At 44.4% G+C, this 14,346-nt stretch overlaps 1 protein-coding gene across 1 annotated transcript; it reads left to right on the forward strand.

Moving 5' to 3' along the window:
• Positions 1 to 1,135: 1,135 nt before the first annotated feature.
• LOC101921847 (myosin regulatory light chain 2, smooth muscle minor isoform) lies at positions 1,136 to 8,188 on the forward strand. The gene is made up of 4 exons (XM_055799273.1): positions 1,136 to 1,289; positions 2,742 to 2,940; positions 3,132 to 3,293; positions 7,044 to 8,188. The coding sequence occupies exons 2-4, from the start codon at positions 2,757 to 2,759 to the stop codon at positions 7,214 to 7,216; spliced, it is 519 nt and encodes a 172-aa protein (XP_055655248.1). The 5' UTR covers positions 1,136 to 1,289; positions 2,742 to 2,756; the 3' UTR covers positions 7,217 to 8,188.
• Positions 8,189 to 14,346: the final 6,158 nt, after the last annotated feature.

The following is a 14,346-nucleotide window of genomic DNA, read 5'->3' on the forward strand; positions in this document are numbered from 1 at the left end:
ACAGCAAAGGAGTTAAAAGAATGATAAACTGACAGTGCAGCTTTCCATCTGACAATATTCAGAATGCCTTTGTGTACCAAACCACAGCTACTTGAAGCCCAAGTGATTTCTATGGGGCTTCAATACGCAAAATGTGAATAAGCATGCCCTTAAGAAAAATCTCAGAAATGCAGAAGCGGTCACGGGCTACAGACCAACTGCTTCTGATGTCATTTCAGACCCCATCCTCAGGGGAGCTCTAAAAAGACCTTGTAACTCAATTTCTTTGAGATCCTACATCAGTAAATGAAGCAACAAAAAAAATGTAATAGTGTTCTCCTTTGCACTTTTTTCATGAAGAAAATATAAGAAAGTATAAATCCTCCGAGTATGGCTGCAAGAAGTGTAAAGTCTTGCTCCGGCGGCAGTACTCGTTTAGAAAGGCTTAAAGATGCGAACGGGATTTTTTCAGGTCCCTTCAGCGGCGCCCGAGGCGGCCCGAGGGCACGGCTCCGGTGACCCGGGCGGTGCCACCACACGGCCAGGCTTCGCTGACCTCGCCGCGATGGACCGCGAACCGGTAACTCCGCGCTCGCCGGTAGAGGCTTCAGGAACACGGAGCGAAGCTCCCTTTTCCACGTGATAAATAAACCTAACCGCGCGGGAGGAGGCGGCTGCCCCCAGGCGCTGCCTGTCCGCCTCTCAAACAGCGGCGCCGAGCGGGGTGTCCCCGTGCCCCCGCCCCGCTCGGGTGCCGGCGGCCCCAGCCCGCAGCAGCTCCGCGTACCCCCGGTCCCAGCCACGCGTTTTTCAGGCAGTTCGGGCTTACCTTCCTTCCCGCATCACCTTCCTGGGCTCTCCCCGGCACGGCACGGCACGGCACGGCTTGGCTCGGCTCGGCTCGGCTCGCCCCGCTCCGCAGCGCCAGCCGCCAGCGGCGCCCCCCGGCCCCTTCCCCGCCGCCCGACACCTGCAGGCGGCGCCCGGGGCCGCGCACCGGCGGCGGCCACTTCCCCCGGGCCGCGTCAACGCTGCCGGGGCGGGGGGGGAGACGGCGGCGGGGACGTCCCGAGCCGGCCGCCCCGAGGAGCGGGGCGCTGCCAGCGGTAAGGGGCAAGGCCTCGCTGCCGGTCTGCTGCTCTCCGCTGCCTCTCCCGCCGCCGCCTGGTGCCCCCGCCGCTCGTCGCCACCCGCCGCTCGTCGCCACCCGCCGCTCAGGAGCGCGATGGTTTCTCCGGGAAGCGCCGGAGCCGCCGCTGCTTCCTCCCTTCCGCGTCTGTTTCGCAGCGGGTCCCGCCGCGGCTGCTGGGGTGAGGCGGGGGGGCTCTGGGGGCGGGAACGGGCTGTGGGGACAGTGACCGTTGGGAGACGCGTTCGGGCCCGCGGCCGTTGGGGCAGCTGCTGCTGAGGGGAAGCGATGGCGCCGGGGCCGCCCCCACCCTCAACCGGCGGCGGGCGAGAGCGGCCCCGGCCCCGGCGGCGGTGGCGTCGACGCTTCATGGGGGCAGCGAGGGTTCTTCGGCTCTGGGCGCCCTTGAAGCCTAGGGGAGGGATGCAGCTTTTCCCGAGAGAGCTCGGCGTGCCTCCGGCGCCAAAAAATAATAATTTTGGTGAAAGACCTCCTCAGTGGTGTGCGCTGGAGAGCTGAGCGCTGTCACCGAGCTTCATTCTCCCCACGTAGGGCGAGGGGCGGCTGCCAGGTTGCTTTCAGGTCACAGCCTTCCAGTTAAGGCGGAGAGGGGCTGCATGCAGGTTTCCCCCATCCCCCCCTCCTGCCTACCCAAAAGGACAAGCGTAGTCTCCCCCTGTTCATTTTATAAAATCTTAAAGCTTGCTGTGCAGCCCCGTACGATGGAAACCTGAGCAGGCGTAGCAACAGGTAAATTAAATGACAGTGGTAGTGACAAGAATGGCCGTGCCTGGATCCGTTTTCTGTGTTGTTCAGACCCAAGCTCTGGGTGTTACAGGTGACAGTACCTTTTTTGGAGCACTTGGTCGAGGGAGATGAGCAAAAGCCGTGTGAGTTTGTCGCTTTCCCTTTTTGCTTAAAGGAGTAGGCAGCAGAAGTCAGCTTTCAGGTATGGCAGACCTGTAGTATATTTCAGGTAAAATTAAATGCATAAAAGTAAATGGAGGTCAGGCAGAACTTGTTGGTATGAGCAGAAATATACCTTCCATGGTTTTAGGCTGTTTTAAATAATGGAAGGCAAGGCAGGGAGAGAGACCCATCATACAGACAGCGGCTTCTTACCACTGTCAGGTGTCAAGTATAGGCAGTTCAGAGTTTGTTCAGGTCTACTGAGTTGCGTTTCTCCTTCCTCTACTACCTGATATTGCACACAGTTGTTGTGTATCCGTATCCATACAGAGCTCTTTCACAGGCTTAACAACAGCTTTCAAAACCTGGCTTTGCTCTTTTACACTTGAGACCAATTTGAGCTCCCTTGTTGCAGGTGCATGTAGCAAGAAGGGATACCAGATAAAAGCTGTCCTTTTGAAGAGGGAAATTCAAGTTTAAATGTGTCTTCTTTTAGTGACTGTTTTTATTTAAGAGTCTGTCTTTCAGTTGTTTGTACTTCATGCTTCTCTTTTTTTCCTTTCTTGGTTGGGGATATATGTTCTGATGAGAGGAAATGGAAGTGTGTTAGATGTTTTTCTGTCTGTGAACTTTTAACATTAAACCTTAGTATGGGGGGGGTGCGTGTGTGTGTGTAAGTCCTAACTCTGATCTTGTATCTTACTGTATTTACTTCTCTCCCTAGTGTCCAAAAATCAACATGTCCAGCAAAAAGGCAAAGACGAAGACCACCAAGAAGCGCCCTCAGCGTGCCACTTCCAATGTATTTGCAATGTTTGATCAGTCGCAGATTCAGGAGTTCAAGGAGGCCTTCAACATGATCGACCAGAACAGGGACGGCTTCATTGACAAGGAGGACTTGCACGATATGCTCGCCTCCCTTGGTAATGTCACTTTTCTGTTCATGGTTGCCAAACAACTTTGTGCAATACTTACATTATTATATTCTAAATAATATTTAGAATACTGTGTTTGGGATAGCTTATGAGAAGTGTCTCCATTTGTATTGAGCTATTCAGCTTGCTTTTTCTTTTAGTTTGAAAGCTAAACCAAATATGAATCCCTTTATCCCTAGGAAAGAATCCAACGGATGAATACTTAGATGCCATGATGAATGAGGCTCCAGGCCCCATAAACTTCACGATGTTCCTTACAATGTTTGGTGAGAAGTTAAATGGCACCGATCCGGAAGATGTAATCAGGAATGCGTTTGCTTGCTTTGATGAAGAAGCAACAGGTATGTGGGTGAAACTCAGCCGCATGGAGGGTGGGGGTACTTTTATGTTGTTTATTTGGGTTTCTAAATAGCATGCTGATTTTCGCACCTTTATAAATGAAACATGGCACAGTAATCCTAGATGACGTTTTCAACCAAGTAATGAGAATTTGTCTTGATTACTGAGTGAGAGTAAAACCCGTCTGGGTGTTCTGGGGGAGTACTGAGGACTAGTAGTAATGTTCTTCTGTGAGGCTCTGAAGAAGAATGTTTTAACTGGGCAGTTTGTATGTTCCTCAGAGTGCAAAATAAGATGCATTTGCTCTAAGATGAGGAATTCAAATTGGTAATACGTGATATTCTATGACATTGAAAAGGTGACAGATGTGAAATCTGTAATACAACTGAGTTTGTCCTCCCTTGCAGTAGATCTGAGATGCATCTGAATTCTTTAGTGTTTCCAGTATTTCAAGAGAGGCGGTCCAGACTACATAAATTCTTTTGAACCCTCATCTTGCCTAGTGTATGTTATGGCTCCGATGACAAACGCCATGTCGTGCCCTCACTCGCAGCTCTGTTTGTTTTCAGGTTGCAAGGAAGGGCTGTACCCTTAATGATCTAAAGATAAAAACCAGTTGGGGTCTGGAAGATGGGAATGACAGATTGGACTGATTTGAGTACTGAGATATAGAGAAAGAGGAAAACACAAAGCTCAGTTTTACTGTATCGGACTTTCAAGGTTGTGTCTGTGATCTTGAGGTTAGAGTTTGTGCTTTTATTTATTATGTAGGATAAGATTCTGGAGAAGTGTGTAGCAACCAGGGATGAATCCTTGGATAGCTCTGCAGAATTACAGAATGTCAGCACTTTGACGTGTTGTGAACATGTCTTACTAGCGCGTGCCATAATTACGTAGCCTCTTCACTAGGGATGTCATTGCACCTATAACTTTCCTCACAACTGTCCACCGCAATATTTCAATCTGACCTGTGCATATGTGCTCTGAACCTTTCAAAGGATATTATTCCATTTCAAACAGCTATTCTGAGTCTGTGTATTTTTAGCACCTTTTGCCTTTTCAAAGAGCATCCCCTTCCTGCTGAGGTGTAGGTAAACAGGCCTTCTGTTGGTAAGGCCTTTTCAAATGTTAATTTACTTCCTCCCTCTCAAGGGAAATCTCTTTACTATCTCCTAGAGAAGGAAGTTTTGTTAGTAGGTTAATTATTTTCTCTCCACAGGTAGTCTGACTCACTGTGCTACAGGGGTTTTTTTGTGCACACCAAAACAAGAGCCTGTGAATTACGATATAAAGAGAATTATTGTCCTGCCAGTTCTTTTGAACAGTAACCTTCTACGTCTGTGTAAACAATAAGTTACTAGTTCAGGCCCCCACGTACTGATAAGATTGATTTTATTATCTTTCAACTCTGTCCTAGGATGATTTGATAATGGTTCCAGCCACTTTTGTGTCTCATGTCATCCTCAAATTTTAACCAGGAAACATGTTAGTTATGCTGTTGCATTGATTTTTTTTGATTCATAATAGTAAAAATGCAGTCTTCAAAATACCGTGTGATGTATTTATAGAACTCGTGTTATGTTTGCCCTTTATTCGTTTTACTCTCAAATTTGTCTTCCAATCAGTTTGTTTCTTTTAAAAACGAACAAAAGCATTTCCAGCTATGTAAACCACCTTCTTTTTCCCTTCATAACCTCCATGTGCGTGTGTGTTACAGGCCTGATTTTCTAGCTCTACATCAGTGTAGTCCTTTTGAAATAGAATAATATAAATCAGATGCTTTTGATGAGGATAAGGTAGTTTTACTTGTTGGTTTTTACTTACATTTTCTATATTGCAAATCTAGTTGGGTATATTGCTTCAACATTACTATTGTGTGTAGTACTGTAAAAATAGTATAAAAATCCTATCTGTCTGCATTTGGTACATCTTTTATCTGCTCTTTGATCCTGCACTGCATCTGTTTTGTGCTGTTTGCCACAAGATAAATCTGAAATTTTGCTTCGTTAATTTGTTATTCCCCATCTACGTTGAAGGCTGGAGTATGCTTTGCTTTAAGATTTTGCTTCGTTAATTTGTTATTCCCCATCTACGTTGAAGGCTGGAGTATGCTTTGCTTTACAATTTGTTGCTGCTAAAACTTCTAGCATATTCCTAGTCTGGCAATCTAGTTCAGTGTTTAAGATATCTAGCTGTTCAGCCAGAAGTAATTAAGTCCTTGAGGCTAAACTTGCAGCACCAAAGGCCTTGCGTTATCTGAATACTGATCCCTGTGTCTTCTCTCATCGCTGCCGGTAGGACTGCAGAAATAGAACCTCATCTGTTCAGCTGGTTTTTCCCCTTCTTTTTGCACATCTGCAAAAGACGACTCCAAAATTTGACCCGATTAAGATGGGCTTGGCTAACTAAACGTTCTCCCTGGTTTTAACGTAGAACACTGCTGTTAGCCTTCTTAATTTGGGGTCAGTAGTCAAGGGCTTGCCTACACTGGGATACGATGCCATTTTAATTAGTGTAGAAACACAGGGGTTTCTCCCTTCCCTGCAGCATACACCAACCCCATGATAATTTGTCATGCTCATTGACTGCCTTTTGGTCCCCTGATGCCCCGTTTGGCTTTGTCTCCCTACTGAATCTGCTTGCTTAAGTTATTCAACTCTTTTTTTCCAAAGCAGAACTTTTTTTTTTTATTAATCACATTCTAATTGAATCTGGATCAGTTGATGTGGGAGTCTACATATGATTTCCAGCTGTTCTGCACAGTTTACGTTGGGGGTTTTTTTGGAATGTACTTCTACTTCCTCTGTTCAGTTGTTATTTCTCCAACTAAAGTTCAATAACCAGTTTCTTTCTCAAATGAAGCAACTGTTGTGTATTTAAAAGCATGGCAGGTCTTCTTTCAACATTAAGTAGTTTCTGCATTCTTCTGTCTACCATTTGTTATGTGCATTCCTTTTTTCATCTCTCAACTTCCCTGGAATTATTTGGCAACTGGTGGTTCTGCCCACCTATTGAAATTGAATTAACAGAACATACTTAGCAACTGCTCATTTTTGTATTTTTTAATTTCCTCCAAAATCTTCTGCTAATGTTTTAGCCTAAAATAAATAACTTTAATATATCCTACCTTCTTTTTTTTACTAGCTTCTCCATCTCTACCTCTCCACAGTAAACATTCTTCCTCCCTCCAGAGTTAACTTGCTCAATCTTGTCTGAAAGTCTTTTCTGTTACAAACTCTTTCCCTGGACGCTTGCCAGCAGTTCACTGTGTGCACGTAAACTGCCTCCAGCAACAGTATTGTGCAGCAGTGAAGAGCCAACCAGTGGTTTTTTAGTCCCCAGAGGAAACTAGTTCATAGAGGATGCAAAAATATATCTAATTAAGTCAAGAAAAATATAATTCAGAGAACAGCTTGCGTAATCAAGACTAGCAGTGACAGGAACTTGTTTTCCCACTCTGAGCTGTTGAAGATCAATACATGGAAACAGCTGTTATTAGATCACAGCAGATCAGGCCCTCTTTTCTTAAATCTGTATGCAATGCATTAAGCTTCCCTCTTTTCCCTTTTGCATTCAAGGAATTTCTTTAGAATTCAGTTAAGAAAGTATTTTGGGCCCTTGGTGCAAATGCATATATTACATGCTGTATAAGCTAATTCCATGTCTTGTTGGTATGTCTGTCTTACTGCTTTTGAAGACTCAGCTAAGAAATGGCTTCTCTTTTTTGTTTCTCTTTATATGTCTCATTCTAGGGTTCATCCAGGAAGACTACCTGCGGGAGCTGCTGACGACGATGGGAGACAGGTTCACAGATGAAGAGGTGGATGAGCTGTACAGAGAGGCCCCCATCGATAAAAAGGGGAATTTCAACTACATTGAATTCACGCGCATCCTGAAACATGGAGCAAAAGACAAGGATGACTGAGCAAATCACCTGATACCTGCAGATAGCTTCCCGCCTCCCACCACCGTTAATTTCATTTCTCAGGATCTGTTTTTTTCTTTTTTTTTCTTGTTGGGACCTTTTGCATATATTTCTGACATTCCAGCTTTTTCCTCTGTGGTCTCTGGGGCTACTCAGGCACACCTGCACCTTTGTAATAAGACTGGAAACAGACAGGGAGAGAGGAGCAGGGAGAGCTTACAGTGACAGAGGTTTAGGGACAAAGATCAATGAGTGTGGAGGCCCAGGTAAAAATGTCAGTGCTACTTATCCTAGCTAGATTAATTTTACATTTTTAATGGTAACTTTTCAAATAAAACGCTCCTATATTAGGTACATCATTATAATTTTCATGCTAGAAGTGGACTGTGTATCTAGTCATATCTGTGAATATTTTTGCAACTGTATGCAGTTGTGTTGTTATCCATTTTTGCCTTAAAAATGAAGTGTAAGTCACTTAAGTGTACCGATGTTTGTACTTCAGCGATTGAGTACTTCACTTACTACTGTGAGCGTATACAATGAAGAAATTCCCATCCTTCAGATTTTTAGTACATTGTAAATTAATGATTCCTGTCCAGGACTTGCACATTAAACATTTTAAATCATATGGATTAATTGAGGGGGTGTTTTACCACAGTAGCGCCCCCATTTCGTGATACTGAGTACAATATTAACACTGCTTTTTAAAAACTTATGGTGTTTTCTTAAAAAAAAAAAAAATACCACGTGTGAGTAGAATGCTTAAGTGATGCCTCTTACCAGATCTGCAGGACTGGCAATACAGAACTGATTCCATTTCATTGCAACTTTTCTTCTTTCTTTTCCCATGTTTTTTCGAAGTGCAGTGGGGCTGGATGAAGAAGGAAGGTGTGCTCTCTCTCTGTTTTCTATCCAAAAATGTTATTCTTGCTTTCCAGATGAAACCATATACAATATATTTTTAAGAGCTTCTGCTGAGAGTGGTGCTTTGGAGGTATGAGAAGGAGGCAGTCTTCCATTTCTTATAATTAACATTGTCTAGTTCTTGTGGTATGGAATGCATAGCAGGTTTGCTACAGTACTCTCAAGCAACTTTGTCCTAATCTGAATACTTGTTTCTGTTGGTCTTGTGAGAAAGGGTGATCAGAGCTGCTTCTGTCACTTCTAAGAATGACATTGTTATCCCTTAAGAATTTAGGTTACAAATTTAAGAGAAGTCGTTGGGCTGAGAGCCTTTTGCTGTTTCTTGGTAGGATGCTACTGCGAACTGAACTTTTATTAAATTTCATTAGAGGACAGTGATTACTTGTTTTAGAAATACACTGTTCTTTCACGAATAACTTGCCAGGACTGTCTTCTCTTGAGAGGGGCAATGCCGTAAAAATCATCCACTGTACCTGAGGGAAAGGGCTCTGAAGCTTCTGCTCTACCTCAGCCCCAGTTCTCTGCAAAAGAAGGGGAGCTGTGTGAGCATACAAAGGATTACAGAATGCTGACATAGGTCTGTAAGAAGAGTAAGGGAAGACCCTGAAAAACAGAGAGGTGGGCGAAAGGGTTCAAAATGCTTTCAGGGATGACAGAAGGAGAAATCCAAGTGCTTCAAAAATAAGTTTTCTCCCAGTTGCTGCTTTTTTGCTGAAAATATTTACATTTAGACGGGGCAAAGGTAAAAACTCGAAAAAGAACTTTTGTCAACTCCCAGTGAAACCACTTTTGCCGTCTCTGAAGGAGGCGAAGCCCCAGCCCACCGGCGGAGGGCCGTCCCCCTGCCCGCGCACCACCGGCACTGCCGCGGTGGCCGCCCGGCTCCCCGAGGGGAGGGGGCTGGGCAGGCGAGGCCAGTACCCGGGGCCATCAGTAGGTGGCGTTACAGCTCCTAGCACGGACGGGGAGGGCAAACGGCTCGCGGCTGCTGGGTCGGGTTTTTCCGAGTCCCGAGGCGCTCACTGCTCCGTGCGTGCAGCAGGGAGAGGAGAGCGCGGCCAGTTCCCGCAGCAGCTCTGCTGTCGCAACCAAGCGCTCGTGCTGTCGGGATTTTTCACCTTGCAGCTTTTGTAGGCACTGAATTTTGGCTCTTTAATCAAATTCATTCATCACAGAAGACAGTATAAAGAGGTATGTGTAAGCTGGTGTTGCAGTCGTGTACGTACAAACACGCACGTGGTGTGTTTGAAAAAGATTGGGTTTCAAAAGGACTCAAGGCCTTCCGCGAGACAAACCAGTTACACCGCTCCTGCATTTCATTTCTCAGCATCTCAGTAAGCATCCTTGTCTTGTAAGCACTTGTAAGATTAGCTTTGAAAAACTCCTCCAAATTCAAATGTATATGCTTACATAACTTTGTTTACATATGAAAGACTAAACCCTGTGATATAAACTCAACTGTTGAGGCTCTGAGTGAGGCAGCTGGTATTTATCTGTAGCAATATATGCCCAATTGTTAAACCCCAGTTCCTGCTTATAGGCCAGGGCTGTATAGCAACACCTATATGTCATTTGGTCTTGTGATGATGAACTGGAATTCACTAATGCTATTGTTCTCAGCCTTGCCTTTGGGAGAATATTTGGTTTACTCTCTCAAGTTTAATGGCTTTTAATGCTCTCATAAAAACATGTCAGAGGGACTGATAAAAATGGACTTTTGGTGGGTAATTCAGAGGCCTCTTCCAAAGAAATTTTAAACCCCCACTCACCTCTGATGACACCTTAAAGGTCTGTGCCTGTCTGAAACTAGTAACACTGGTTTTATAGACTAATTGCAGTTCTCAGTCCTGGCAGAATCAAGTCTCGCTGACAGCCACGCAGAAGTGGGTTCTCGCTGAAGTGGGTAAGCAGAACATGGAAGCGTTCATGGTGGGGTATTTTTTTCTTTTCTTTTTTATTAATTTAGTTGTTTTGTAGCTAGGTCATTTGTGTGGAGGGCTGGAACAACGTGGCCTTGAATCCTCTCAGCTAGAAGAGAGAATTAAAAGTAGGTCTGCAGCATTCGGGCTGAAATGTTAAACCGCTGAACAATTGAATAAGGGAGGATGGGACCACCACAAGCAGCTGTGTTTCTTATTGTGCGGGGTTTTTGGGGGGGTTTTTGGGTTTTTTGGCAAATGAAGGAGCTTAGTCAATGATCCCAGCAGAAAGGATTAACAAGATCAATTCTACCTGAAGAAAGACTCTTTCCTGCTCTTCAAGGTGAAGTTCCCAAAAGCTATGATTCACAAGTGGGGCCGGTATGCTTGTTTCCTGTGGCTGCGGAGGCAACAGAGCTAAACCCTAAATGAGTTTCAGGTTATAAACCGTTTCCTCTCTGGGACTGTTTGTAAACGTTTTCCTCTCCAGGACTGTTTGTGAGAAGCAGTGCCTCACCAGGGAACTGTCTCGCACATCCTGTATCTGGCTAACACCACCCCCTGCGACTCCCCGTCAGCATCGGTAATAACTCATAAAGGGTGCCGCTGCCCTTATTCTGTTTTAACGTTGTGCACTGTAAGATGCTGAGGCTCAGCACCCAATTATCCTTGAGTAACCCGGCTATCTCTGTACTGGAGGACGGTTATTTTGTAAGCTGTGCTGTCCCTACTTGTGAATTTACAGCCCTAACTCCTGGAGAAAGAGCAGTGGTGACTCCTTACCTTCTCTTCAGTATTTCTTGTTCATGAGATTCAGCAGGTACTTACTCAGTAGGCTTGTTTTAATAGTTACTAATTTTAGTGCCGAACTCTCCTAGATGGGGAGAGAGCAGCATCTGTCAATCTGGCAGGCATGCCTCACTGTGAATAATAGCAATGAGGTCAAGCATTCTTCCCTGTCATCCAGATACCAAGTAGCGGGTATTTAATACAACAATATCCAAATGCCAAATAGAATGATGTTTGGTCTGAAAAACAGGAGAGTCTTAAGAGAATTGGTGTCACCAGGGTGGTAGTGTCTAAATACTAGGCACTTGGTATGACCTTTGTGGACTGTTTCCTAGCGGCAGGCATGGTTTATATTGCTGTTCAAATAACCTTAGCTAACTGCTGACTCATCTCTAGTTCCACTCTATGTATCCCATTGCTTATGTATAAAAATGGTTTTAGTAGTACTCATTAGCTGTGAAAGGCAAACCTAACTAGAGTTCTCATGTAATCATCATGAGATCGGAAGCGTCATGTAAATGGAGTGTTTAAAAATATAAAAAAGCATTCACACAATTTTAATAGGGAGGTATACCAGTCCCAACAGGCTCCTTTCAGTGGGCAGGTAAGAGTTGCAAATTAAAGATACTTGCAGCTGAAAACTTCCTTTTCAAATAACTGCAGGTCACTGTGACATTGGAAATGGTTGCAAATAGCTACAGTGAGACCACAGTCATTGCCTGCTGCCTCTGTCCGAGTCCATCATCCCCTCCTGTCATTGTCATCGATGTCCCTGTCATCCCCCCCACAGCCCGCCCAAGACTTCCTGAGAATCTGCTCAGCTCAATGCCCCACAGCCCTACGGAGCTTCAAAGCTATAGGGCTGGAGTCAGTTAAAAGGGGAGTTGACAAGTTTTGCATTAGCAAGATAAGGAAGTGAACTTTGTGATTCAATTCTCTTCCAAAAATGTATGGAACAAAACTGCTTGTAGCTAGTGCTTGCCTACAGTTTCTTTTACTGATTCAGGGATAAGGTACTGTATATTAATTAGAACCTGAGATATATGTTGTGCAAAACACAGGTTATAACACTGTTATTGCTGTCCTGTTGGCATACAGTGGAACTTGACCGTGAATCTAAACCCTTTGACTTTGCCTGCCCTCCTCCTCTGCTAATTAAAAAAAACTCCAAAAGATAGCAATGCAATTTTCAATTGTCAGAAGACAACATTTCTTTCAGACTTTGACTTTTTTTGTAACTAATTGAACATAATCTTAGAATTTAATTAACAATAACTAGTTTCTTTGCTGAAACAAGTGTAGGTACGCAAATTGCATCTGTCTTGCTGGTGTTTGTTATTGGTGTGTTTTAGCACGTCCATCTGTTCCATGGCCCCTATACCTAGGTAAGGCAGAGTGCAGCAGCACTGTTACAACCATATTTGAGGATGTCCTGCTACACATGGACCTAAGAGGAAGGAGGGAGGAGTCATCAGGCTTGTACAAAAGGGTGAGTAAGGAACATGTTGAAAAAACTGAGAACTCTGATTCACTTACTGGAAGATGACTATGGGCTACTTGAACCAACAAAGAGGAGGATAAACTGTTGCCTTGAAGTGCTAGTTATAACTAACCGTGCAATTAGCAGAAACTCCACCTGGTAGCAGCTATAGCCAAATTTGGAGGCAAGTTGCAATGTCGATGGAACAGCAACCAGGAGACAGTGATGAAGCTTGTTGGAAGTACCTGGGTTTACTCTGTCCCTGTTGCAATGCATACAGCCTGTTGCCCCTGAAATTTTCTGCGCCAAGGTCTGGACACAGAGTTTGGGTAGCAGAGTAGCCATCTAAACTAATGAGGATTAAAATTTCATAAAGAAGAGAGGAGACAGGGGATGAGGCACTTGATGTAATTCCTGATGCAGCTGATTAGAGATGACTCTCTAGTTGAGATCCCAGTAGTAAGCCTTCTCTAGAAGCTCAACGTCAACGCCTAGTCAGCTCTTTAAGTAGCCCCTTACTTTGGCAACCCACAGCAGCTCTTCCAGAGTTCTGTTTTGTATTTGATGTTTCTCTCTCTCTCCCTCCTCCCCACTTCTGTTTTTTTGCAAGCACTTAAATGCCTTCCACATGTCAGGGGCCTGCATCTACCCCTTCTGCTGCAAGATTTACACATGCCAAAGGGTGGAGGCCCACAAGCAAGAAAGGCATTCCCTTCTCCACTTTGTGTACCTTGGGGCTCACCTCACCTTGAGCTAAGATTCAAAGCAGCTAATAAGCTAAAGCTGGCTTTTCAAATTTTGATGATTAAAAATTCAGGCACCTCAGGATTAAGGACTAATTCAGCAGCAGCTTGGAAAATGCTGGCAGTATCTAAAAGGGACATCAGTAGCTCAGACATTTCAGGCTCTTGGCTGAAAGTTGGAATCAGATTCGCGTGCACATCTCTGGATGCACAGCAATGGGGCAACGTGTGACAAAACTGTCACCTAAGGGCGGTAAGTAAGTGTGCTAGGAAAACAGGAGACTCTTTTGGCTGGTGTTCTTACTAGTGATGCCTGGAAGATCTTACCCTATGCCAGGTTTTCAGGGCTAGTAATTATGCCTCTTCCACCACTGATCTCAAGTATTGCTAGGAAGGGGCAAGTATCAAACAAATGGGTGCTGGCTGCTTATTTTCACAACCACTTTCCAGACTCAAAAGGTACTTTACACCTATGTGACTGATTCTGGATTATTCTTACCTATGACAGATCTAGTGCTCACACACACCCTTTGCAGGAATGTTTTTGTTACCTACTGGTGTTTTTTAAAGTGACTATAAAAGCAAGGAAAGCATTTGGGAGATGCTATTATGAACATGTTAGAGTGTATTTGTTTTAGTTATTTCTTCTCCTTCCAATTCCTCCATGCCTCCCTTAAGCCTATTCACAGGCTTTCCTTCTGCAGGGAAATTGTACTGAATTCAGTGAGGCTCATCTAAAAAGGCCATTTCAGCAACGTTATGTGAGTTTCCAATATTTACCTTTGCATACCAATACATAATTCTGGCTCATTTCCTGACTCTGCTGTTCTTAGTTCAGGGGGTGGTTTTTTGTTTTGTTGTGTTTTTTTTTAAGGTACAGTTTGCTTGAGTTTCAGCCTCTAACCAATTTTACATTAATGACTCTCCTATACAGTTTGCTCCATTTTATCTCTGTGGCAGTTGCAGTTTTCATTTGGTGAATCTCCTTGCATTTCTCTGCTATATGTGGCTGATGTCAGACACCTGTGATATCTGGGCATGTTCTTACATAGTCCACAAAGGTTTGTTTCAAGCTTTTGTTCCCAGAAGCTATGGAGAAAAGGACTGTATAAAAGCTGTTTAGAACTGAAGTTGGTTGGGGGTAAGGGGTGAGAAGTTTTATCCCTGGAAATAAAAGCAATGTGGCATGAAAGTATTTGTAATATGGGCTCCTTTTAATGAATCTTAGCCACTTAGTTGACTGAAGACATTAAATTGTTCTTTCCCTAAAGTAAG

This window comes from Falco peregrinus, chromosome 3 (assembly GCF_023634155.1).
Source record: "Falco peregrinus isolate bFalPer1 chromosome 3, bFalPer1.pri, whole genome shotgun sequence".
In the NCBI taxonomy this organism is placed as follows: domain Eukaryota; kingdom Metazoa; phylum Chordata; class Aves; order Falconiformes; family Falconidae; genus Falco; species Falco peregrinus.

Coding starts and splice junctions, on each gene's coding strand:
- LOC101921847 (XM_055799273.1), top strand. CDS start 2,757: ATGTCCAGCAAAAAGGCAAAGACGAAGACCACCAAGAAGCGCCCTCAG. Junction 2,941..3,131: donor CGATATGCTCGCCTCCCTTG/GTAATGTCACTT, acceptor CTTTATCCCTAG/GAAAGAATCCAACGGATGAA. Junction 3,294..7,043: donor CTTTGATGAAGAAGCAACAG/GTATGTGGGTGA, acceptor GTCTCATTCTAG/GGTTCATCCAGGAAGACTAC.